Source organism: Phalacrocorax carbo, unplaced genomic scaffold, assembly GCF_963921805.1.
Source record: "Phalacrocorax carbo unplaced genomic scaffold, bPhaCar2.1 SCAFFOLD_36, whole genome shotgun sequence".
In the NCBI taxonomy this organism is placed as follows: Eukaryota; Metazoa; Chordata; class Aves; order Suliformes; family Phalacrocoracidae; genus Phalacrocorax; species Phalacrocorax carbo.
Window position 1 is genome coordinate 76,234 of NW_026990495.1, and position 23,352 is coordinate 99,585.

A 23,352-nucleotide genomic window follows, 5' to 3' on the forward strand; every position below is an offset into this window, starting at 1 on the left:
GGCTGTCCTTCAGGGCAGGGTCCCTGCACCCCAGGGGACTCTGTGCTGGGGCAGGGACTCTGCTCCATCCCCGGGTCTGCGCTCAGCCTGCCCGGGGAGCTCCCCATGGGGCCGTGGGGACAGGCTGTGGGTGGAAGGAGCGGTGCTCGGTGGGGCAGGGCAGGGTTGTGCTGCTGCTGAGAGGGTGCTGTGTGGGTCAGGTCAAGGCGGGGATTGATGTAAAGAGAAGGATCTTCCCAGGGTCTGTTTTCAATTTCCTGCTTGGGGAAGGGTGAGATGATGGGGGATGGGAGAAATAGAATAGGAGCTCTAATGTTTGAACAACTACTGAGTCTCCTGAGCTGTGACTCTGAGTGAGCAGTAGGTCTGCTGGGAGCCTCCCGAAGTGCCTTCAGCCTCTCCTCTGCCTTTGGACAGCATCATCATCACCTCCGCTGACCCCACCAGGGCTGTCCTGAACTGCCCTTTCCCACCTGCAAAGAGGAAGATGTGCCCAGGCAGTGCCCTGCAAACAGGCAGGTTTCTGTAGGGCCGAGGTGAGTGCACAGAGGTTGGGATGGGTCTGTGAGCACTGACAGGGTGTGGGGGGTTGACCCTGGCTGGATGCCAGGTGCCCACCAAAGCTGCTCTATCACTCCCCCTCCTCAGCTGGACAGGGGAGAGAAAATATAAAGAAAGGCTTGCGTGTCGAAGTAAGGACAGGGGGACATTATTCACCAACTACTGTACTGTCCCGGCAACACAGACTCGACTAGTGGGTCCTTTCATGCAGGTGTGTAGGAACAAGGTAACCAGTGTCCCAGCTTCCCTCTAAGCTGTGGGGCTGTGGGCAATGCAGTCTGTGCCATTCCCTAGCGAATGAGCTGACTCTCCCTTACTGAGATACCATCCTTAGGACACCTGGGTATCTGGGTATCTCCTCGCTCAGTCCTTCCAAGCTCTGAGCTGCCCCCCACGTTGCAAATCTGTCCCATAGCACCCTGGGGTTACCTGAATGCCCTGTGGAAAAGCACAGAGATGCTACAGCTGAGAAAATGCTGTTGGGTTTGTGACATGGACCATGTGTGTCCTTGGTGAGAAGTGGGGTGCTGAGACCTTGAGAAACGGTGAGGCACTTGGTGCTCGGCAGTGGGTCCTTCTCCTCTCAGCAGTGCCCGGTGTCTTTTCAGGGTGATATGTGGGTGTGATTAATCTCCGTCTCAGAAAGGTACAAGCCCAGGGCAATTTGGAAAATGACAGAGGGACAGAAAAGGTCCCTTCTCTCTGTGCTAAGACACAGGGAACCTTCTTGCCTTGCAGGCCTCACTCTGTAAAAAACCACCCTCTCTCTCAAACACCTGTGATCGTGGTTTCTTAGCACTGCGAGTGCAGGTACTGACAAGGCCTTTTGCATTAGGAGCTGTTTTATCTGACATATTTGAACATCAGGACTGACCCCTGCCCTCACAATTACCCTCAGCCCAGTCCTGCAGGGCAGGGCTGATTCCTCGGCAGGTGGCAGAGTGAGGTCCTGCTCTCATGGCACACGGAGCCAGCATCGGGCAGAGCTACAGCCACAGCTGGACAAAGATCTCATGGAAATGGAAAAGGGGCAGGAGGGTGAACTATGAGAAATGGCTTGGATTTCTTCAAAGAATTATCCCTTAACTTGTGACTATCCTTTACCTCCCTGTTCAGTGCTCCACACCCAGAGGCAGCAGATGTCCAACAGCAGCTCCATCACCCACTTCCTCCTCCTGGCGTTCACAGAGATGCGGGAGCTGCAGCTCCTGCACTTCTGGCTCTCCCTGGCCATCTACCTGGCTGCCCTCCTGGGCAACGGGCTCATCATCACCGCCGTCGCCTGCGACCACCGCCTCCACACCCCCATGTACTTCTTCCTCCTCAACCTCTCCCTCCTCGACCTGGGCTCCATCTCCACCACTCTCCCCAAATCCATGACCAATTCCCTCTGGAACACCAGTGCCGTCTCCCACTCGGGATGTGCTGCACAATCCTTTATGTTTCTCTTTTTGATGTCAGCAGAGTTTTGTCTCCTCACGGTCATGGCCTACGACCGCTACGTGGCCATCTGCAAACCCCTGCACTACGGGACCCTGCTGGGCAGCAGAGCCTGTGCCCACATGGCAGCAGCTGCCTGGGCCGGGGGGTTTCTCAATGCTGTCATGCACACGGCCAGTACATTTTCACTCCCCCTCTGCCATGGCAATGCCCTGGCCCAGTTCTTCTGTGAAATCCCCCAGATCCTCAAGCTCTCCTGCTCAGGCACCTACCTCAGGGAAGTCAGGTTTATTGTAGTTAGTGCCTGTTTAGCATTTGGCTGTTTTGTTTTCATCCTTTTCTCCTATGTGCAGATCTTCAGGGCTGTGCTGAGGCTCCCCTCTGAGCAGGGACGGCACAAAGCCTTTTCCACGTGCCTCCCTCACCTGGCCGTGGTCTCCCTCTTTGCTGTTACTGCCATGTTTGCCTACCTGAAGCCCCCCTCCATCTCCTCCCCATCCCTGGACCTAGTGGTGGCAGTGCTGTACTCGGTGGTGCCTCCAGCAGTGAACCCCCTCATCTACAGCATGAGGAACCAGGACCTCAAGCAGCCCATTAAGGAAGTGATTTCATGGATATTTGTAAATATCAATAAACTTTCCTTCGCTCTCCTCAAATGACATCTAGTGTATCCCAATGCAGGCCTTTACTTTGTTTACTGATTTATTCTTTTTTTATTTTGTTAGTCTACTTGTTCCTATATTTATGGTTGTTATCTTCTTACATATTCATTTGTATTCAGCTCACTCTCCTTATAAATGAACCTCAAACCTGTATAGGTGTTTTTTCTAATGCTTTTTCAGAGCTGACACTCTCACGGCATCTCTGTAAGAAAATGATGCCTACATCAGGCAGGACCTCAAGATCTGGCTGTTCTTCCAAAGCTAATGTCAGCAACAGGCCTGGGAATTTCCCCCCAAAAGGGCCTGAGTAAAAAGCTCATCGTCACCTTGGTGGCTGTTAGAGATCAAGGGTTGGGTTTAGGACACAGGCCTTGTTGTCAATGGACAGCGGAGGCAGTGAATGCTCACCGAGATGCTGTCATACTGCGCTGTCCCAGCGCGTGGCAGGGCACAGGCATCCTCCAGGAGAGGAATGTGGAGCTGCCTGCAGAGCCCGCAACACGTGCATGGACCGTGTCACTGCCTGGAGCCCCACAAAGTGAGAGATCGCCCAAGGGGGAGTCACCAAAGGGCAAGCACTAAACCCAGGTACCTGCAAGGAAACAAAGGTGGACACAGCCAACCCTACAAGGGCCAGCTCCAACAGCACCTTTGCAGCCACCACACCAAGAGCAGCGCTTACACAGCCATGAGCAACACTACTGGCTCCATCCTGTTCCCCTTCTCAGGCTGATCTGGGGTGAAGGTTGCACAAGTGCTCCATACAGTCCCAGCAGTTGGCAGGTCCGGCCCTGGGTCTCTCCAGATCCTGGTGTCCTCCTCCTCCTCGCTAGCCCCACTTGTCCAGCAAAGCAGGTACATACTTTATACCCAAACACTCTCACACAACAGTGAGCCATGGACGGTAAAAGTGAGCCAACTCATGGGCTGCGATAAAGGCAGCTGAGTAGGTAACGCAAAAGCTGCACATGCAAGCAAATCAAAATGAGACATTAACTCTCTTCTTCCCACCAGCAGGGAGATATTTTGCCCTTTCCAGAAAAGCTGGCCTTCATCATGCATAACAGTTTCTTGGGAAGAGAAATGCCATCACTCTGACCACTCCCGCTTCCTCCTTCTTCCCCCAGCTTTCATTGCCGAGCACGATATCCCATGGTAAGGAGTATCCCGTTGGTCAGCTGGCTCAGCGGTCACGGGTCCTTTATTACATGGCAAGGTCAACCTCTCCACAGTCTGCTGGGAGGGCAACGGGGCTGGGCACAAGCACCCTGGAGGTTCATGGAGGGTGCAAAAGAAAATGTTTTGGCACAGACACTCGATGAGCTCAGTAGGGCTGGTCTCTTATCACAGACAAGGTGGACCTGGCTGGGGATGGGAAGGCTGAGGGCAGCCATGGCTGCAATGATCATGAGATGGTCGAGAAGAAGGGCAACTAGCAGAATGAGGGTGCAGGACTGCAGGAGAGCTAGTTTCAGTTAGCTGAGGATGTGCTTGGACTGTCCTGGAGTACAAAGACCCTGTGAGTCCCTCCTGCATCTCCAGGGACAACGTCCTCAAAGCCCAGGAAGAAGCCAGCCCGATGCGCAGGGAGCCGAGCAGGCCTGGCAAGAGGCCAGTGTGGATGAAGAGGGACCCCCTGACTCAGGAGGTCAGACTGCAGGAGGCAGTGCAGGGAGGCTGGCGGGGGAAGGGGCTGCCCAGGGGGCAGCTAGAGACCTGCCTGTGGGTGCAGGGATGGAGCCAGCAAAGGCAAAGCTCAGTGGTGCCTGGAAATGGCCCTGCATGGGGAGGGCACCCAGAAGGGCTTCCCTAAACACACTGTGAGCACAGGGAAGGCAGCTGAGGGAACCCCGGTCCCAGCACCCAGAGGGGCAGGGGATAGAGTGACAGAGACAGTCTAAATGCAGCAATTCCTCAGAACAAACATTCCCCCTTCAGAGCGCTGGTAGGAAACGCATTTTGCTGGGGAACTGGATAGGCCTATACATTTTACACTACATTTACCTATGCACAAATATACATTTTTCCATTTACTGACACAGACAGAGAACACAGATTTGATGAGCACAGGGCAAAATAGCCATCCAAAAAGGGAATGTTTCACTGAAGCTTTTTCCCCTGCCTTCCTCCATCAGGCAAGACTGGTCAACACCTCTGAGCGTGACTCCCTCTGTGCCAAGAGTTAGAGGTGGCCTGGGCAGTCCAGAGCAGGGAGTTTTTTGAGCCCTGGGCACTGTGCAAGACACAAAAAATTACCTTCCTTAATGCTGTAGGTATGATGGAAATGATGAGAGCATTTAAAAAAATGAAGCAACAAAGAAACAGAATGAAAAATGTAGAGAGAAGGAAGTGTCCACTTGCAGCTTGAAGCTTCAAACATTGTTGATGTTGCTATCCTCCTTGCTTTGTTTTGTCTTGTTTTAAGATCCTGATCTGTGGGGGGATTTCATGTACTGCCTTTGTTTGCAAAGGCAAGTGATGCTAGGATTGGGCTGGGATGCAGTTACAGGGACACGGGCGCATGGTGCCAGTGTAGGTGCCCTGGGACCCTCTGCCCAGGCTGCAGCTGCCGCTTCCGAGGGCCTCTCGCTCCAGCAGGTCCCCTGTGACAGCTGCCAGTGCCAGGCATGGGCTGCAGAGACACTGGCTCCTCCAGAGGCAGCGCTGGATACTCACGGTCAGACAGCGGAGCCCTGCCTGGAAACCAGAGAATTTCTGACACGTGTTTCAAAGGATGAGCACGACCGCCTCAGCTGAAACAGTTGAATACTTGCAATGAAATGTCAGTGTTTCCCCATGGTTTCTCGAAATGAGGAGTTTTCAGGATGTGCATTAATAGCGAGCTATTGACCTTCCTCTCGGCTTGCACTGTCAGTTTTCTCTATTAGGCTGTGCATTTCATCTCCCTCATCTTTCACGCATTCCCACCTGTCCTAACTAAACTGACCACATCTGAAGTCACCTTTCCAGCAGCCCATCTGCACAGAAACACTTGCAATTGCTCTCCAGATTTCCCTTCCCCTCACTCTTTGCTCATTCGGCACCTCTCAAATACACAGTTGCTGCTTTGAGCAGAAGGGAGTTAAAGGCTGCCTATTGTTCCATAGTCCGTCTAAATGTGTCTTTACCCAACTCTTTAACTGTGTTTTTTTATCGTATCTTTTCTGTCAAAAACATTTCCTGCATGATTTTGCCTTGTGGAAGGTGAACCTCATTTGTGGCAGCTTGTACTTGGCATACAATTGAGGGGTGGGTTTTACTTTAATGGTGAACCTTATCGGTTTTACTTTGTTTGTTCAAAAAATAAGAAAAATCCCCCTTTGCCTGTGTGCAGCCTGTTCTCAAAGGAAAGCAGGTGGGAGCTGGTACGAAGGAGCTGCAACACCCAGCTGCAGAGACCAGTGGAGCAGTCTGATGTAAGGAAAAGCAGCACAAGACCCAGGTGCCTGATGAGAGACATGCTGGGGCTGGGGAGGTGTGGTGGGAGGTTGTCCTTACTGCGTCAGACCTGAAGGGACAGCTTCCCTGACCAGTCCAGGTCTCCCTAGGGGAGACCCTGGGTCAGTATCTATTGGAGAGTGCTGCCATTGCCTCTTCTCTAAACTGAAAAATATTAATCTACACCCTTTAAAATAAAAAGTCCTTTTTATTAGAAGCTCCTTGAAACCTTTCTCCATAAGTCACCAGGAAAGTTCTCTAATTAACTGTACAAGACTTGAAGTAAATTAGAGGAAGAAATAGAGCTCGTTTGGGCTTTCTTTCTTTTAATGAGCCCCATCGCGTCTTTGGTGCCGAGTCCTTCAACCTTGGGACTGAGAGGAGATTGCGCAAACCTTTCCTTAAGTTAAAGTCAGAAAAAAACCCTGAAGTGTCTTGAAGTAGGACTGAGTCCCTCTGAGGAGGGCCATTTCTGAGACAGGCTCCCCAGGGACTCGTTAGGGCAGATAACTGGAAGCCGTGACTCCAGGGAGGCCAAGGTAATGTGCCGGCAGCTCGGATGCTGGGGAAACCCTGGCTTTGCCTCATGAAGCAGAAGGGCCAAGCTCTGAGCCCCAGCCCCGGGGAAGGCAGATCCTGTCCCTCACACAGCGCTCAGGGCCCTTCCTGGGGCAGGGGGCTGTGGGGTCTGTGATGGTGAGTGAAGGACAAGGGTATGGCAGTGCCCAGCCTCACTGGGGTGTGCAAGGGGGCGAGGAGGCCCCCGTGCCTGAGGACAACGTGTCTCCACATAGGCCTTGCTGGCAGAGACACTTGCCAGAGCCACGGGGACAAAGCCTTGGGTTCTCCTGGCAGCTCCCAGCCTTGCCAGTGCTCTTTGCCATCTCTACCAGAGCTTGTCCTGTGCTGTCCCACAGCCGATGCTTCTTCCCTGCACGCTGGAGACACCCCCCTCGCTTCCCCACCTTGCTCTCACCTGCCATTGCCATACAGTCACTGATGTATGACCATCCTCACTCTCTGTGCTTTGAAACACAAAGAGATGGACTGATCTCATCCTCCTTTGGGAGGGCTTCATGCACCACAGCACGACCCTCTGAGGGACATCTCTTCCTCGTCATGGCCACTCCCCACCTCCCAGGCTGCCCTGCATGGCAGTGCTGCTCTCGCCTGCTCTTCCCTCCCTCCAAGGAAAGCTCCACCACTGGGAAACCACCCTTCAAGCAGGTGTCCCAGCGCGGCAGCCTTCCCGTGGCCTTTCCCCTGAGCACCAGAAGTAACCTCACCGTCATCCCCGCAGGCTGCCGCCCTTCAGCTTCTCCATAGACACGGCCAAGCTGCGTGCCTGCTGCTGCCCCATCAGGCCCCCGCGCAGCAGAGTCGTGTCAACCGCAATAGAAGCCCCCCCCCTTCCTGGCGTGAGCCCGGCTCCTTCGGCAGAGGGGATCTCACAGTCGCTGTGCCAGCCAGGTGCCTCCTGCCGGCCTCTCGGAGACGCTGGCAGGTGTCAGCTTAAAAGCCTGTACCCCAGCCATGGGTCAAGGGCTGACCCACCAGCTCTTTCACAAAGACGTGACCCCACAGTCCCTTTCCCAGCCACGGTCCTGCTCTTGGCCTGTCACCTCCAGAGGCACAAGTGGCCTCCCAGCCCCCTTCTCAGCCATTGGCTTCCTACTGCATTAGGAGTTCCCGAGACACAACTGACCTCATGCGACTGTACCCAACCATCACCTGCCTTGTGGCCCAGTGGCCCAGCACCTGAGCAGATAAAAGTAAGCTTGGTTCATCCAATTTGTCAAAGAGATTTCCTACCAACAGTTTGAGTGGAAAAATGTTCTTCAGAGCAACTCCTGTATTTATATGCTGCATTTTCTATCTCTACTTCTGCCTCTCTCTTCTTTCTTCTTCCTCTCTCTGTTCTGTCTTCAAAGAGCTCTCCAACGACAAAACAGTCACTGAATAAGAGAATAACTGGGGTTGGAAGAGACCCCTGACCACCATTGTGCTGGGTGTGGCTGGGATGGAGTTAACTTCTCCCACAGCAGCCCGTATTCTGCTGTGCTTCGTACTCATGGCTAGAACAGTGTTGATGACGCTAGAGTCAACTAGATGAGATTGCCCTGGTCACGAGTGGGGTCACCCAGGGCTCAGTTTTGGGGCTTGTCTCGTTTAATATCTTTATTAATGATCTGGCTGAGGGGATCGAGCGCAACCTCAGTAACTTTCCAGAAAACACCAATTTGTGTGTGAGTGTTGATCTGCTCAAGGGCAGGAAGGCTCTGCAGAGGGACCTGGACAGGCTGGATCCATGGGCTGAGGCCAACTGTGTGAGGTTTAACAAGGCCAAGTGCCGGGTCCTGCCCTTGGGTCACACCAACCCCAGGCAACGCTCCAGGCCTGGGGCAGGGGGGCTGGGAAGTGCCCGGCGGGGAAGGCCCTGGGGGTGCTGGCTGACAGCCGGCTGGGCATGAGCCAGCAGTGCCCGCGTGGCCAAGGAGGCCACCAGCCCCCGGGCTTGTGTCAGCGATGGTGTGGCCAGCAGGAGCTGGGCAGGGATGGGGCCCCTGTGCTTGGCACTGGTGGGGCACTGAATGTTATGTTCAGTTTTGGGGTCCCTCAGGACAAGAAGGGCCTTGAGGGGCTGGAGCGTGTCCAGAGAAGGGCAGCGGAGCTGGGGCAGGGTCTGGAGAGCAGGTCTTATGAGGAGAGGTTGAGGGAACTGGGGTTGTTGACCCTGGAGAAGAGGACGCTGAGGGGAGACCTTATCGCTCTCTACAACTACCTGAAAGGAGATGGTAGCAAGGAGGGTGTTGGTCTCGTCTCCCAAGTTACTAGTGATAGAATGAGATGAATTGGCCTCTAGCTGCATCAGTGGAGGTTTGTATTGGATATTAGGGAAAATGTCTTCACTGCAAGAGCGGTCAGGCTCTGGCACAGGCTGCCGTGAGAGGTGGTGGAGTCACCATCCCTGGAGGTGTTCAAATACATGTAGACGTGGCACTTGAGGGCATGGTAGTGTTGGGTTGATGGTTCGACCTGATGATCCTCGAGGTCGTTTCCAATCTTAATGATTCTATGATTCTATGATTGCTCAAGGGCTTGCTGCAACTTGGCAACATCCACAAAGGAAAGTACTTTCTGTCCCATCATACAGAGGGATAATAAAAAACTTCCGCAGTGGTGGTCAAGGGCTGGTCACTGAGGGAGGCCACCAGTAAGGGTCTGTCAGGAGCACTTTGTACAATGCATGACAGTTGACCATCATCGTTCAGCCAACTTCCCACCCAAAACATATTCCACTTCTTCAGTCCAGCTCTCAAGCAGCTGTCAAGTGCCCCCCTGCCCCCATCCTTTCAGCTCCACAGGCTGTAGGTGAGAGGCATGAGCAGGGGTGAGGATGGTGGTGGGAAAGGGCATTGTCAGACTATCTCAGGGGGGCTGTTCTGGGCATCACAGAGACGAGGATGAGGGAGGCTCGAGAAAAGAGTGGCACTAGTGAGGTGAGAGGAGCAGGCAGAGAAGAAATGGTTCAGTACATCAGGGCCACAAATCTTCATCCAGCCGACGCACTGAGCAGATTCCCCAGCCCAGGCACTCTGCAGCCCCTCGTGCCAAACTTGCTCCCCAGCACGACAGGAGAGGATTGGCCCAGGGGCTCCTCAGGCAGCTCCTGCTGCCCCAGGGACAGGGCAGCCTGCCCCAACCTGGCACCTGCACCAAAGGATGCCTCTGTCTGTACCTCACCGGCACACACACGGTGCCCTGCTCCTCTCCCAGCACATCCCATCTCCCCACAGGATGCCTTTCCCCAGCTAAGCACATCTGTGCTGGCCTGGCCGCCCATTCCTGCACCCTGCCCCCATGCTCCCCACAGCCCCCGAGCTGGCGGTGCTGCGCTGCAGAGAAAGTGGGCTGTGGTGCCCAGGACGACGGCGTGACTCCCTTGGACTGTGCTGGTCAGGCTGGGGGGCAGAGCCAGCTGGTGCTGGTCACTGCCGCTGACCACCTCCTGCACAAGCCCTCCTGTGGCCATGGAGGGTGCTCAGAGGTACCCGCCTTATTCCAGTGCTGTGAGATGGGTTTGGCTGCTGCGCTGGGTCCAGCCTGGGCAAGTTCACAGAGGGTAGGACAAACCATTCACCAGACTCCTTTCCCTGTGCCTGCTGTGTCCTCTGGGCTTGCTGAGCTCTTGTTTGCCAGTTCACACCCACAGTTTGCCAGTTCACACCACACCCAGAGTATCACCTCTGGGCGACACCGTGCTGGACAGGCTGCTGCTCGGTGGGGTCCATTCACTGCCAACTCCCTGACACACGCTGTCCCTCCCTGAACATCCCCTCTGCTCTCCTGGCACCTCCCAAGTCCCTCCAGAAAAACATTCACCTGCCATCAGCCCTGTCACATGCTCCAGAGCCCCAGGAGGGTCAGTCAGAGACCATTCATCACCTGCATGGGTGCTGGCCACCAACAAGCAGCACCTGAAGCAGCCCTCAGTCCCTTGAAGGCCATACTTGGTCCATGATCTCATCTCACTGAGCCCATGGAGAACAAGCAAAACAACGAGCCTTTTTAAAGCCTATTCCTTGGTCATGTCCTTGAGAGCAACTTTGGAAGAAGACATAAGCCTTCAGACACTGCACTCAGGAGATGCCCTTTCCTGATGGAAATGGTGTTATGGAGGTCAGCTCTATCAGAGAAGGGCTCCTTGCCTGTCCCTTCCTGCAGTCACAGGAGTAAAACACAGCTGGATTGGGACCAAGCTGCACGAGCACTCAGGCTCATAAGGAGAGCGCAGAAGCGGAAAGAGAGCAGCTCTGAACAGACCAAGCACTGCCACTCCCAGGCATTGCTGTTGCGCTGGGTCTCATTTTCGCCTGACCTCTGCCTGCAGGTATGGCCCTGGAAACTTCACAAATGTCTCAGAGGAAGGGTCTTGGACAAACAAGTTGTTGCAGGGTCATTTGATTTGTTTAAATGCACATTGAGTTTGGCTTCTCATTTACACAATCACTGCATCAAATTAAACAGGCAGGTATTGAATTAGTAGTGTGATGAATAATAAAATTTTGTTGTGCACAACATTATCACACAAAAAACAAAGACACCCCACCACTGCCACCTAAACCCTTAGAGAGCAGGCCAGGCCTCTATATGAGTTACATTATGAATGATGTGCAGAAGACAACAGGCAGTTTCTAGCTTGTGAAAAACATCCACTGATCAGTTTCGACACAGCATCCTTGAGCTCCTGGTTCCTCATGCTGTAGATGAAGGGGTTTGCTGCTGGAGGCACCACCGAGTACAGCACTGCCACCACTAGGTCCAGGGATGGGGAGGAGATGGAGGGGGGCTTCAGGTAGGCAAACATGGCAGTAACAGCAAAGAGGGAGACCACGGCCAGGTGAGGGAGGCACGTGGAAAAGGCTTTGTGCCGTCCCTGCTCAGAGGGGAGCCTCAGCACAGCCCTGAAGATCTGCACATAGGAGAAAAGGATGAAAACAAAACAGCCAAATGCTAAACAGGCACTAACTACAATAAACCTGACTTCCCTGAGGTAGGTGCCTGAGCAGGAGAGCTTGAGGATCTGGGGGATTTCACAGAAGAACTGCCCCAGGGCATTGCCATGGCAGAGGGGGAGTGAAAATGTACTGGCCGTGTGCATGACAGCATTGAGAAACCCCCCGGCCCAGGCAGCTGCTGCCATGTGGGCACAGGCTCTGCTGCCCAGCAGGGTCCCGTAGTGCAGGGGTTTGCAGATGGCCACGTAGCGGTCGTAGGCCATGACCGTGAGGAGACAAAACTCTGCTGACATCAAAAAGAGAAACATAAAGGATTGTGCAGCACATCCCGAGTGGGAGACGGCACTGGTGTTCCAGAGGGAATTGGTCATGGATTTGGGGAGAGTGGTGGAGATGGAGCCCAGGTCGAGGAGGGAGAGGTTGAGGAGGAAGAAGTACATGGGGGTGTGGAGGCGGTGGTCGCAGGCGATGGCGGTGACGATGAGCCCGTTGCCCAGGAGGGCAGCCAGGTAGATGGCCAGGGAGAGCCAGAAGTGCAGGAGCTGCAGCTCCCGCATCTCTGTGAACGCCAGGAGGAGGAAGTGGGTGATGGAGCTGCTGTTGGACATCTGCTGTCTCTGGGTGTGGGTAACTGTCCAAGAGGAAAAGACAGTGACAAGTTAGGACAGGCTTCTCTGAGCAAAACCTATGCTGTTTCTTGTGGGCGGTCCCGCTGCGACACCGCCACCCTATATCCTGCTCTGGGGGGAACCTTCTTTCAGGTCCCAGACTTGAGTTTTATTGTGTGCTGGCTGAGTGTGCCATGAGCCGGCAAGGCTCTGTGTGTGGCCTCTCGAGAAGTCATCCCTGCCCTGCTGCAGAGGGTACGTGGGAATGTGCAGCCAGGCGACAAGGCTGGATATTCAGAATTTGTCAGACAAACCCACTCCTAATGCAGAAGGGCCTGTTAGCATCTGCACCCCCACTGCAAAAAGCGTGGGTGGCAGAAGGAGTTTCAGAGAATTTTCTTCCTACCCACATGTCATGCCTGGTTCTCGGAAGTCAGAAATCCCCTGCATTTCTCCCCACTTGGATTTAGTGACTGTGAGAGCTGCCTAAGAGGCAAAGGGATTCCCTGTGGCTTAGGGCAAAGTGGGGGGGTCTGGACGGGCTTGTTCCCAAGTGCCCTGCACTGACACCTCTGGGTATTGGAGGAGAATCGCACTCCCTTGTTACCCTGAAAAGAAACCAGACACTGCTGAGAGCAGAGGGATCACCAAATGTCTCACCCTTTCTTAAGGTATCTCAGCAAGGTCTCAGCACCCCACTTCTTCCCAAGGACACACATGGTCCATTTCACAAACCCAACAGCATTTCCTCAGCTGTAGCATCTCTGCGCTTCTCCATGGGACATACAGATAACACCAAGATGCTTTAGGAAAGATTTGCACCCTGGAGGGCAGCTCAGAGCTTGGAAGGACACCCCAAGGAGATGCCCAAGTGTCCCGATGAAGAGAGCTCAGTCAGGGGCACAGAGCTCATTCCCCAGCCACACACACTGCTGTGCCCACAGCCCCACGGTTAGAGAAGAGCTTGGACACCTCATTCCCATGGAGACACTTGCATAGGAGGAATCACAAGATCAGGGCCTGACTTGGCTGCTGCAACTCCCATCCCCAGGGAGCCTGACAGCAAGAACTAGATAACAAGAACAATATCACAGGCTAGCGGAGAAACAAGGACAAATGCAGCAACGGTCTGGCTAAGAGAGGCAACGGCAGAGACAACCGAGCGCTCAGGGAAGCGTTACCCTCACCCAGCTGTGCACGCCAGCTCCCAGACATCAGCATTGCCCTCCTCCCCACAGCATTTCTGGGTTTAATTTCCTCTCATTCCCTCATCATACCCCTGCTGCCTGGACATTTCCCCTCAGGAGGTGTCTGTCTGTGCCATGTCTTCCCCCTGTCAGCGCTCACAGACCCATCCCAACCTCTGTGCACTCACCTCGGCCCTACAGAAACCTGCCTGTTTGCAGGGCACTGCCTGGGCACATCTTCCTCTTTCCAGGAGGGAAAGGGCAGCTCAGAACAACCCTGGCGGGGCCACAAGAGGTGATGCTGGTGCTGTCTGTAGGCAGAGGAGAGGCTGAAGGCGCTTCGGGAGGCTCCCAGCAGAGCTACTGGTCACTCAGAGTTACAGCTCAGGAGACTCAGTAGTTGTTCAAACATTACAGCTCCTATTCTATTTCTCCCATCTCCCCATCATCTCACCCTTCCCCAAGCAGGAAATTGAAAACAGACCCTGGGAAGATCCTTCTCTTTACAGCAATCCCCGCCTTGACCTTCCCCTTGAAAAGAGTCCCCCAGAGATGTCCTCAGGGTGATGTGGAGCTGTGAGCAGCCCTGACCCACCCAGCACCCTCTCAGCAGCAGCACAACCCTGCCCTGCCGTGCCCGGGGCCGCTCCTTCCACCCACAGCCTGTCCCCAAGGCCCCACGGGGAGCTCCCGGGCAGGCCGAGCGCTGACCCGGGGATGGAGCAGAGTCCCTGCCCCAGCACAGAGTCCCCTGGGGTGCAGGGACCCTGCCCTGAAGGACAGCCCTGGGCAGCCCTGGGTACGCACCCACCTTCATCCCACTGCAGCCATCCCTGGCAGAAGGGAGGAGGGGGCTGGCTTGCCCCGTCCCTCGGCTGGTGCAGCGGGAAGCCCTGCTCGGAAGCATGTCCTTCTCTGTGCTACAGAAATGCTGCGAGCCACCCTGCCAGGCCATACCAGCCATGGGATGGGCAGGCTCTAGAAATGCCTCCAGGATTCTCATCCGCATTGTCCTGCAGCCAGAGACTTACCGTGTCGAGGGTGGCGAAGATTTCTCCCCCAGTCAGCGCTCAGCATCCCCCCAGCCCAGGCTGCCTTTCCCCTCTCCCTGCCCGGCTCCTCTGCCCTCGGTGCCTGCAGGCAGTGCCCTCAGCCCTGCTGCGCTTGGCAGAGGAGCTGCTCCTGGGCAGAGCTGTCTCTCGGCAGCGCTGCCTCATTGCCAGCAGCTCCCTCCACGCCAGGAGCCCAGCCCAGCTCGGCAGCAGAGGAACAGCCCAAGGCAGCCCTTTCTCTGCCCCTCGGGGCTCCCTCCAGGTGTCCCTGGGGCTCCGGGGGAACCTGCTGTGAAACAGGCTGCAGGAATCCCTGATGCTCCCTCCCTCAGCTGGGGGGAGACACGGCTTTCCAGCACTGTCACTACCCTTACTGGGAACATTTTTGGGTATAAGAATCACTTTTTTACCCCGTCATTGGACAGCAAAGCAGGAGGGCGACAGGGAAGGATCTAAATTTTCCAGCATGGCAGGGTGCGTTCTGCTGAGTGAATTTTGGCATTTCGTCCTGGGTTGTTATGCTTGGGGCTAGGTCATGCAGCTGTCTTGTGTCCGTGCCGTGTCTCTGCTCTGAAGCAACGCCTTTGCACACACGGGGCTTTGGACGCTTGGTACCAGGTTTCTCGCAGCAAACTGGAGATCACCTGGTTGCACAGCTGTGTTGCTTCAGCCCAGATGTGCAGCAGTGCCCTCAGCCAGGGGCACAGGCAGGAGTTGCTGGAGCCGTTACTGAGCAGACCCAGCTGTGACATGGTTGCAGAGCTCAGCACAGCTCGTCTTCAAGGGCAGCACCTTCCAAACTCAGCAAGGGTCCAGTTCCAAACTCAGTCTGAACTTGAAAGGCAACTCAAGGGCACCGTAAGGAGTGTTTCCTACTTCAGGAACAGCTAAAGGAGAAGCAAAGACACTGTGTGGGCACTGCTGAATTTAGTATGGGCAGGGGTAGAGAGATGTGAGATTCTCTGTGCCCTCTTTGCCTCAGCCTTCCCCAGCCAGGTCTCCCAGGCCTCTGGGACTCACAGCAGGACTCTGGAGGAGATCAGGCAGTGGTGGATGGGATCAAGTCAGGGATCACTTGAGCAAACACAATCCCTCCCAGCCCATGGGACAGGAGGGGCAGCATCGCAGGGAGCTGAGTGAGCAGGCCAAAGTCACAGGGCAGCCACCTTCCATCATCTTTCAAAGGCCGTGGAGTCTGTGGGAACTCCCTGAGCACGGGGAAAATGCAAACATCGCATGCACCTGTCACCAGTGCCCAAAGGATGTGCAGAGGAGCGAAAGGCCGTGCCCCAGACCGTGTTCACTCAGCTCCCATTTCTGGGTGCCTGAAGGAGAAGGTGACTCATTTACTACTTGTCTAGCTATGAAAAATTAGTAAGAACCCTAAGGTAACTCATGATTAATCAAACTGACCACTTAAAGCGATTAACACTTTAGCAGAGCATTTGCTTCAGCAAGAACCACAACTGCCGATGTTTCTTAAGACCCTGAGATGTGATGTGTTCACATTCGATTCAGAATTATTCTATCGAGTGGTTTACACTTCATTACAAAATTTGCTTCCCCCTCCTGTTTTTTCTTTTCCTTACTGTCCATCGCCTTCGTTAAGCAGATGAGTAACACCGAGCCACTACCTGTTCTGTACAAGGCTTGCTGGTGCAGCGGTGTAACACCTTGGTGTTCGACGCCATCCTCCTCCTGTTCCCTGGCGTGCGGTCAGAAAAGGTAAGTAAATGAGGTCTAATAAAAGGGCTAGCTGGTGAAATAAGCAGATCAGACCTTCCTATTCCATTGATTCTCCACTAACAGGGATAGGAAATAGGCATTCCAGGCTTCCATGTTGAGCAAATAATGCACTATGCGTTCTGTTTTGACAAGCGATGCACGCACAGACTAGACTTTCTGTTAATCAGACTGACTTCCTCAGCGTTTCCGTCACATATACAGAAGGTACCGTCCTGCAGAGCCCGCTGAGGCCAGCGTTTCACTGAAGAGCTTTGAATGAGCAAGGCCTGCAGTAAGGAATGACCCTGACTTACAGTGGAATATTAAATGGTACGTTCTGTTTTAAAACGGTGGTTTGGATCAGTTGGCATAAATACTATGTTTCTTTTCAGCTAAGCATCGATTTTGAGGCTCCAGTTTTAATGAACAAAAATCACCGTGATCCCCATCTTTTATTTGTTACATCTACTCACTAACATTAAGATTTATTAGTTTCTCTCCTATGTCCAGCTCATCACTGTTAACAACATCACTGTGTTCTAATACTGATATTAACGTGAGAGTATACAAAGGCTACAGTCAGAAATCCCCACATTGCTCGGAGCACTGGGAGCTTTTAGGTTAGGGGTTTTGGTTTTTCAGTCGACACCTTTCCCCATTCATTTTTCCCTCTCTGGGACTATTTATTTGTCCTTAAATATAAGCTTTGTTTCTGATGGTGAAGTAAGGGGAAGTTACACTAAGAATCTGCTAGTTTTTTAGGACTTTCTTGCAAACAAAACCAACCCCCGCTGTGATTTATAGCTTTAACCAAAAGGGCTATGAAAGTAACGCCCTCACCCCCAGCCCCCACCGAGCCCATTCCTTCCCCCATTTGCACGTTTGTGCAAACGGGCTTCAAACCCTTGCCTGAGCAGCGGGAACTTTCTGCCAGGTACATGCAAGATGGGGCGGGGGGGCTGGAGGGGGGCCCCCTGCGATTAAAGAGCTTTGAAAAATAAACAGGGACTCCGGTATCAGCTGAGGCGCATCAAAGAGACACGGCATTTAAAAAGACAATGAACCAACCAAACAAGAAATCCCAAAACCAATGCGCTTTCGCCCTACGGTTTGCTGCACGGCGGCAGCAGCAGCAGCAGTGGGAGCCGCTGCTGCGGCGTGGAGTGGCCCCGATGGCCCCGCCGGGCCCGGCCGCCCGCCCCGGCCCGCCCCGCCGCCGCCGCCCGCTCCGCTCCGCGCCCGGCCCCGGGGCTGCGCGGGGGGCTGGGGCAGGGGGGCAGGGCTCCGCCGGGAGGGGGAAGGGGGCAGCTGGCGCGGGTAGAAGCCCAAGCTGCCACCCCTTTGCATCCAAGGGGTAAGTGCCGTCAGTGGGGGCAGACGTGGGGGTACGTTTTCCAAAGTTCATGTCGCTATCCATTTATACCAACAAGGTGCACTAGAATGTCTAAACCGCACTTTATTAGCTCGCCGGCCCAAAGGACTGTGAATCCAGGCAGGTTTATTGCATTTCAAGCCAATAGTTGTGTTGCTCAGCTGTTTGCGAGCTGCTTACCACACAACCTCATCCTGTGGGATTTGTTTCCCACCAAACATCGGGGACAGATGAGGAACAGAGGGCTCTGCAAGGGGCGAGTTGTTCTATCTGAAGTGAAACACGAAGGCACGAGCGAGCTGGAGCGACGCACTGAGTCCCTCCTGCCAGAGCTGAGTACGGGGAGGTGCTGGTGGAGGGGAAATAATCTGGCAGCCTGGAGAGCAAAGCAGGCAACTGGAGGAAGCAGAGAGAGAGGAAAAAGAAAAAGAAAAAAAACCCCAAAAAACCAAAACAACAAACTGGAGAAAGCCTGTGGAGGGTGTGAGAAGGCCAGATTTAAAATCAGAGCTTGAAATAGTGCTGACTCAGCACAGCTGCTGCACGCGCAGCCGGGGGACTGCGCTGGGGTCACGAGCGGCTTTCGGAGGTGACATTGACCACCAGCACAGGATGGGTGTTCCCCATCCCTGGAGTAAACCAAGGCAGTGCTCTGGAGCCTGGAGAGGAACAGAGAGAGATCACTTCTGTCTGCCAGACCCATTCATGCCGTCACTGTCACCGAAAGCCGGGAATAAAACTCCTTAACTCCAGGTGTATCAAAGAGCAGCCATTGCTGTATTCGGTGCCAGGTGCATGGGGGGTGATTCCTCCAAGCACAGATGGGGCACAGACAAAAATTGCTCTCAGGCTTGTCCTCTTGATCAGACATCTAATGAGGCAAAGTCACCGAGCATGACTGCTTCTAGGGAAGCAGTCTTCTTCCTTGCTTTTGCCTCAGAAACTGGCTGCTGATATGGGTTGCTTTGCTACGGGGCTTGTGAGCCCAGCTTTGCCTCATCCCCCTCCTTCTTCAGCTTGCCTGGCCATCGCTCCTTCTCCTCTGCCAGGCTGGAGAGCAGAGAGGGTGGTAACACCTGAAATGCGGGCACTTGTTCTCAATTGTACCTGTCTCCTACGGGAGAGCTGAGAGACCTTGCTCACAGAAGAAGGGCTAGAAAGAACACAAGGCAATCTGAGACCAAAATTTCCACCGCAAACCACCTCATTCTGGGTAAAATGCTATTGCCAATGGTGAAAAGCCTCGGGTTTCTTTAAAAGCAAAACCAACAAGCAAACCAGCAAAAAGCAGCTGGGTCATTTTTTCATTTTTTTTTTCCCCTCAGTTGGGCTTTTTTAACCCAGTCCTGGCCACTGTGCAAGGCGATGCTCATCACCAATATTAGGGTGTAGGATTGGGCCCAGGGCAGGGCTTTTGCAGGCAGCAGATTTCTTGAGGTTCCCAGTAATGCAGTCACTAAAGATTGATCAAGAATTGGGGCAGCTGCCCAGAATTTCTATTTTTACTCTCCCCATCGCTCTCTATCTAGTTCCCTGTCCCCATTATTTATTTCCTCCCTCTCTGTCTTTAGCCCTCTGTCTTTAGTTTTTTTCTCTTTATTTTTTTCTCTGACTCCCTGCCTGTATTTTCTAACTCCTCCCTGTCTGTCCTACAGCCTGTTGCTATGTTTTCCTTTCCCTACACCTCTCTCCCGCTCCCTGGCCGCCTCCTTTCTCTGTCGCCGTGTCCTGGCCGCCTGTTTCCCCTCTGTGCTGCCGCCTGTCCCCTCTCTCCCGCCTGTATCCCCCGCTCAGCTGGCCCTGCTGCTCTCGGGGCCTCCGTCCTGCTCCCCGGCCCCTTCTGCTCCTCCTGCGTCTCCACCCTGGAGGCCGCGGCTGTTGTGCCCTTCTGCGCCTCCTTGCCCTGACCCACAGCCCCTCTGTCTCAGTCTCTCGGGGTCGTTTCCCGCCCTCCCCTCGCCCTGTGTCCCGCTCTGCGTCCCGGCCTCCCCCTTTCTCTCTCCCCGCTGCCTTTTCCCTCTGCCCCTCTCCCCGCTGTCCCCCTGCCCCGCTCCCTCTGCCACGTCTCTGTCCCTGCGCGCTCCCGGTGCCTTCTCGGTCTCTGTGGCGGCGGGTCCCGCAGCCCCGGGGGGGCGGCCGTGGGGCCTGCGGGGGGGCGGCTGGCTCGGGCTGGGGGCGCGGTGCCCGCGCAGGGTCAGGGGGCGGGAAGGCGCGCCCCGGGGCATGCTGGGAGCTGGAGCCCTGGGGCAGGGGCTGCCGGGCGGCCATGTTGCCCCGGCCCCAGCCCCTGCCCCGAGGCCTGTCCCGCAGCCCCAGGCCGCCCCCGGGCCTGTCCTGGCAGCAGCCAGCTGGGCCTGGGCCCCGCTCCGGCCCCCCTGAGCTGTGCCTCGGGGCGGCCTCGTGGGGTGCGAGCTGTGAGGCACCCGTGGGTGCCCTGAGGTGGAAGGCAGTCGGGTGAGCGGGGCTGCAGCACAGGGAGGGAGGGACAGACTGACAGAGACAGAAGTGCCTGAGCTGTGCCATGTGCGTGGCAGTGCAGAGAGCAGGAACTGCGGTGAGTCCTGGGCCCCGGGGTCATGTCACCCCTCTCCCGCATCCCAGTCCCTCCCTGACACCCCCTTCCCTTTCCCTCTGTGGATTTTGTGGTGGGATATGTAGGTACATATTTATTTGAGTATGTATGTGTTTTATATTATACATAGACATATATATAATACAAATATTTTAATATAAATCTAATACTGAAACAGTATTATTTCATACAAAAAATTACCTTTTCTGTATATAAGCCATCCCCAGCCCAGCTCAGCCACCCGCAGGGTGGGCAGGGACTGTATTAATGCCCGCACTCCCTCCCGCTGAGCAAATGCTTGCAGGCAGAAAGGGGCGCTGGAAAGCCAACAGCCAACTCTTTTAATGAATTTTAATTAGTATTTTCTCCCCCGGAGTGCCCCAGTTCCTCCATGCAAGCTTCTAACAGGGTCACTTGGTCCTGCAGTCTGTGTCTTCCCAGTCAGCGTGAAAACTGTCAGCGTGGCACGGAAGGAGAATGGAAAAGGTGCCTGCAGAGGTCTAGGGCATGAGCTTGCAGGGGCTCTTAGTGAGCACAAGAAGGCACTGAGAGCCTGCCCTGCTGGAGGGCCTCACGCTGCGTTTGCAGGCTGTCCTGGCACTGCCCCTGAGCCGCCTGCACAAGTTGAAGAGTTGGCAGGTGCCAGTGGGAGGAGGTGGGACTGGATGAGGGGGAGAGATGGCTTCCCCTTACAGGAAAGGCCCTTAGTTGCCACCTGCTCTGGGCAGGTGCCTTTCAGCCACAACGTCCTTGCTTGTTCTTAATGAGTTGCTCCACACTGGGAGAGGCCAGAGAGCTTCTACAAGTAGCGCACCCAGCTCCCTGCCATCAGAGTGTTTCTCTGCTCAAGGGCTCTTGTGACATGTGAATTCTCGCGGCTGCTTCTCTGTTCCATAATTGCAGGGTTGACCAAAGTCACCGGCTGTGGTTCAGAGCAGAGGTGGTTGGCCAAATCAGTTCTTAATCTTCTGATGCTCATAGCAGGAATGAGAGCCAGGGCACCCTTCTCCATGTGAATGTAGTTTCTTCTTCTCCTTCCAGACTGAAAACCATTGGGGAAACTGCTGGCCCTTGCTGGGAAGTTGGGGACAAGTGTTCATCAATCTGTCTGTGCAATCCTTCCCAGAGCAGTCACCATGGACCACGTTTCAGGGACAACGTTCCCTGGAGACAGTATCTCCAGGGCTCCAAAGGACTTTGCTGTCTACGTAAGTTGTTTCTCTAGAATGGGGGGCTGGGGTATGCACTGCATTTCTAAGCTGGGGCTGAGTATGGGTCAAAGAGGCCAGCGGCCTCTGGCCTCCTCCTGGCTTGCAAAAGCAGCAAGCTCCTTGGAGCTGTATTCCACTTTTATCCAATATACTGGTCAAAAGGAAGCTTCTGGGGCAAGATGGAACTCCAGGAGCCAGAGGGAAGAGGAGCTGGCACTGTGCACCATCCTAGACCTTGGCTTTCAGTCCCTGTGGGCATTTGTGACCCTCAGGTTACCCCCCTCCCCCTGGGAACATCTGCTCCTTCTCTGAGTGGCAGCCTAGACTCGTTGAGTAGGCAAGCGTGGCGTGCTACCTAGGTGCAGCTTCTTGTCTGCTCCTGGTGCTCGTCTTCCTTTGACTATGTAGCTGAAAGAAACCCGTGCTTCACCGACTGAAGTTAAGTCTTCCCATGGTGTACCAGGCGCTCTTGTTTCTCCACCCCATCTTTCTCTTGGGCCTGAAGGAAGACCATGAGGAGCAGGGAACGCTCCTGGGACAGTACACTTTCCAGGTGGTGCTGAATCACAGTCAGATCTTCCAGCTGAAGGTACAGGGACATAGATGGAGGAGAATTGTAGGAGAGGAGGAGAAATGCACTTGACTGGGGAGAAGTTTCTGGTAGCTGCTTCTTCCTTTACTATTCCTGTGGCCAAGTGAGGTAGAGGAGAAGGCTGTCTTGACCACGAGAAGTCAAAAGACCTCACAGGGCAGCTGGAAGGAAGATGTTGAACGAGGCCATCACTGCAGCACTACTCTGTCAGTAGTCAAATGCTAGAGAGGAAAAGGCAGCTCACAAGAGCGGGGGACGGTGCTGGGCCAGTGGGTTATGGGTAGCCGTAGTCGTTGGCTCTCTCCGTGTTGGCCTCCCTCTGCACAAAAACCTGCAGCTGGCCCAGTGACACCTGCAGCGCCGCCCACTCCCGCTCCTCCTGGACCAGCTTCTTCACGTGCTTCCGCTGGGGCCGCTGCTCGGGTGTGATGGGCACTGACTGCTCCTGCTCCTCCAGCGGGGTGGGTGCAGCAGTGAGCCCCCCAGGGCTCAAGGGATAGCAGGGAGTCAGTGGGAGGGTGAGGCAGCATGTGCAACTGCTGCGGCAGTCCCTCCAAGGGGTTTGGCCCCTCCATGGATGACAGATGCAGCCAGCTTCACTGCTGAGGCTTCGAGCAGCCCTTGTGCGTGCCTTGCTGCTGGATGGTGCCACATCCTTCTTCTGTCAGCAGGAGCTTGAGGCAGCCATTGCCATGCTGGGTCTGGGGGCTGCCATCAAGGAACTATGTTCCAGGTCAGGTGGTTGGTGTACTGGCCCCATCACCTTCACTGTGTGCCCCAGCAGTGGAAACTCTGGCTGGAATTGAGCAAGCATGCCCTCAGGTCTGTGCGGGGAGTCCTCAGCCCCAGGTGGGGATGCTGCTCCTGGGGACGCCATTGCAGGGTCAAGGCAGTGAGAGCAGAAGTAGCGCTGGGGCGGCCCGGGACTGGCACTGTCATGGCAGGCAGAGGGGGCTCCCATGTCTCACTGTAGCAGTGAGCGCATCTGCCCTACTTGCCCCGTGCCCACTGTTCCGTGGCTTCCTCCTGGCCCGGGGCCTCCCGGCGGCTGCAGGGCTCAGCTGGGTGCTGACACCAGTTGTGCTGGCACCTGGCAGTGCTGTGTGTTCTGTGGAACATATCACACCCCGGGCAGTGGGGAGCTCTAGCTTCCAGCACGGAGTCTGTGGGACTGGAGCAGGTGAGGGTCTCCAGGCCGCAGCAGGGTGCGGGACCGGAGCCCCAGAGCAGCAGTTCAAGGCCACTGTGCTGTAGTGTTTGGGTGGGCCGGCTGCACTAAACCTTTGTCCTCTGCTGCATGAAGGGCCTTTGCCTCCTGGCATCCCCCTAGGTTCTACGTTTCTTGGCAGGCACACTGTTAGTGTTGGATGCTCTGCGCTTGCTGCTTCCCACTTGCAGCCTGCTGCTGCCTGC

General features: G+C 55.0%; 2 protein-coding genes across 2 annotated transcripts; one reads left to right on the forward strand and one right to left on the reverse strand.

The window, feature by feature from the left end:
• The first annotated feature begins 1,700 nt into the window (after positions 1–1,700).
• LOC135311270 (olfactory receptor 14C36-like) lies at positions 1,701–2,660 on the forward strand. The gene has a single exon (XM_064440399.1). The coding sequence runs from the start codon at positions 1,701–1,703 to the stop codon at positions 2,658–2,660; it is 960 nt and encodes a 319-aa protein (XP_064296469.1).
• An 8,602-nt stretch (positions 2,661–11,262) lies between these two features.
• Positions 11,263–12,228, reverse strand: LOC135311271 (olfactory receptor 14A16-like). The gene has a single exon (XM_064440400.1). It carries the CDS (start codon positions 12,226–12,228, stop codon positions 11,263–11,265), a length of 966 nt encoding a protein of 321 aa, XP_064296470.1.
• Positions 12,229–23,352: the final 11,124 nt, after the last annotated feature.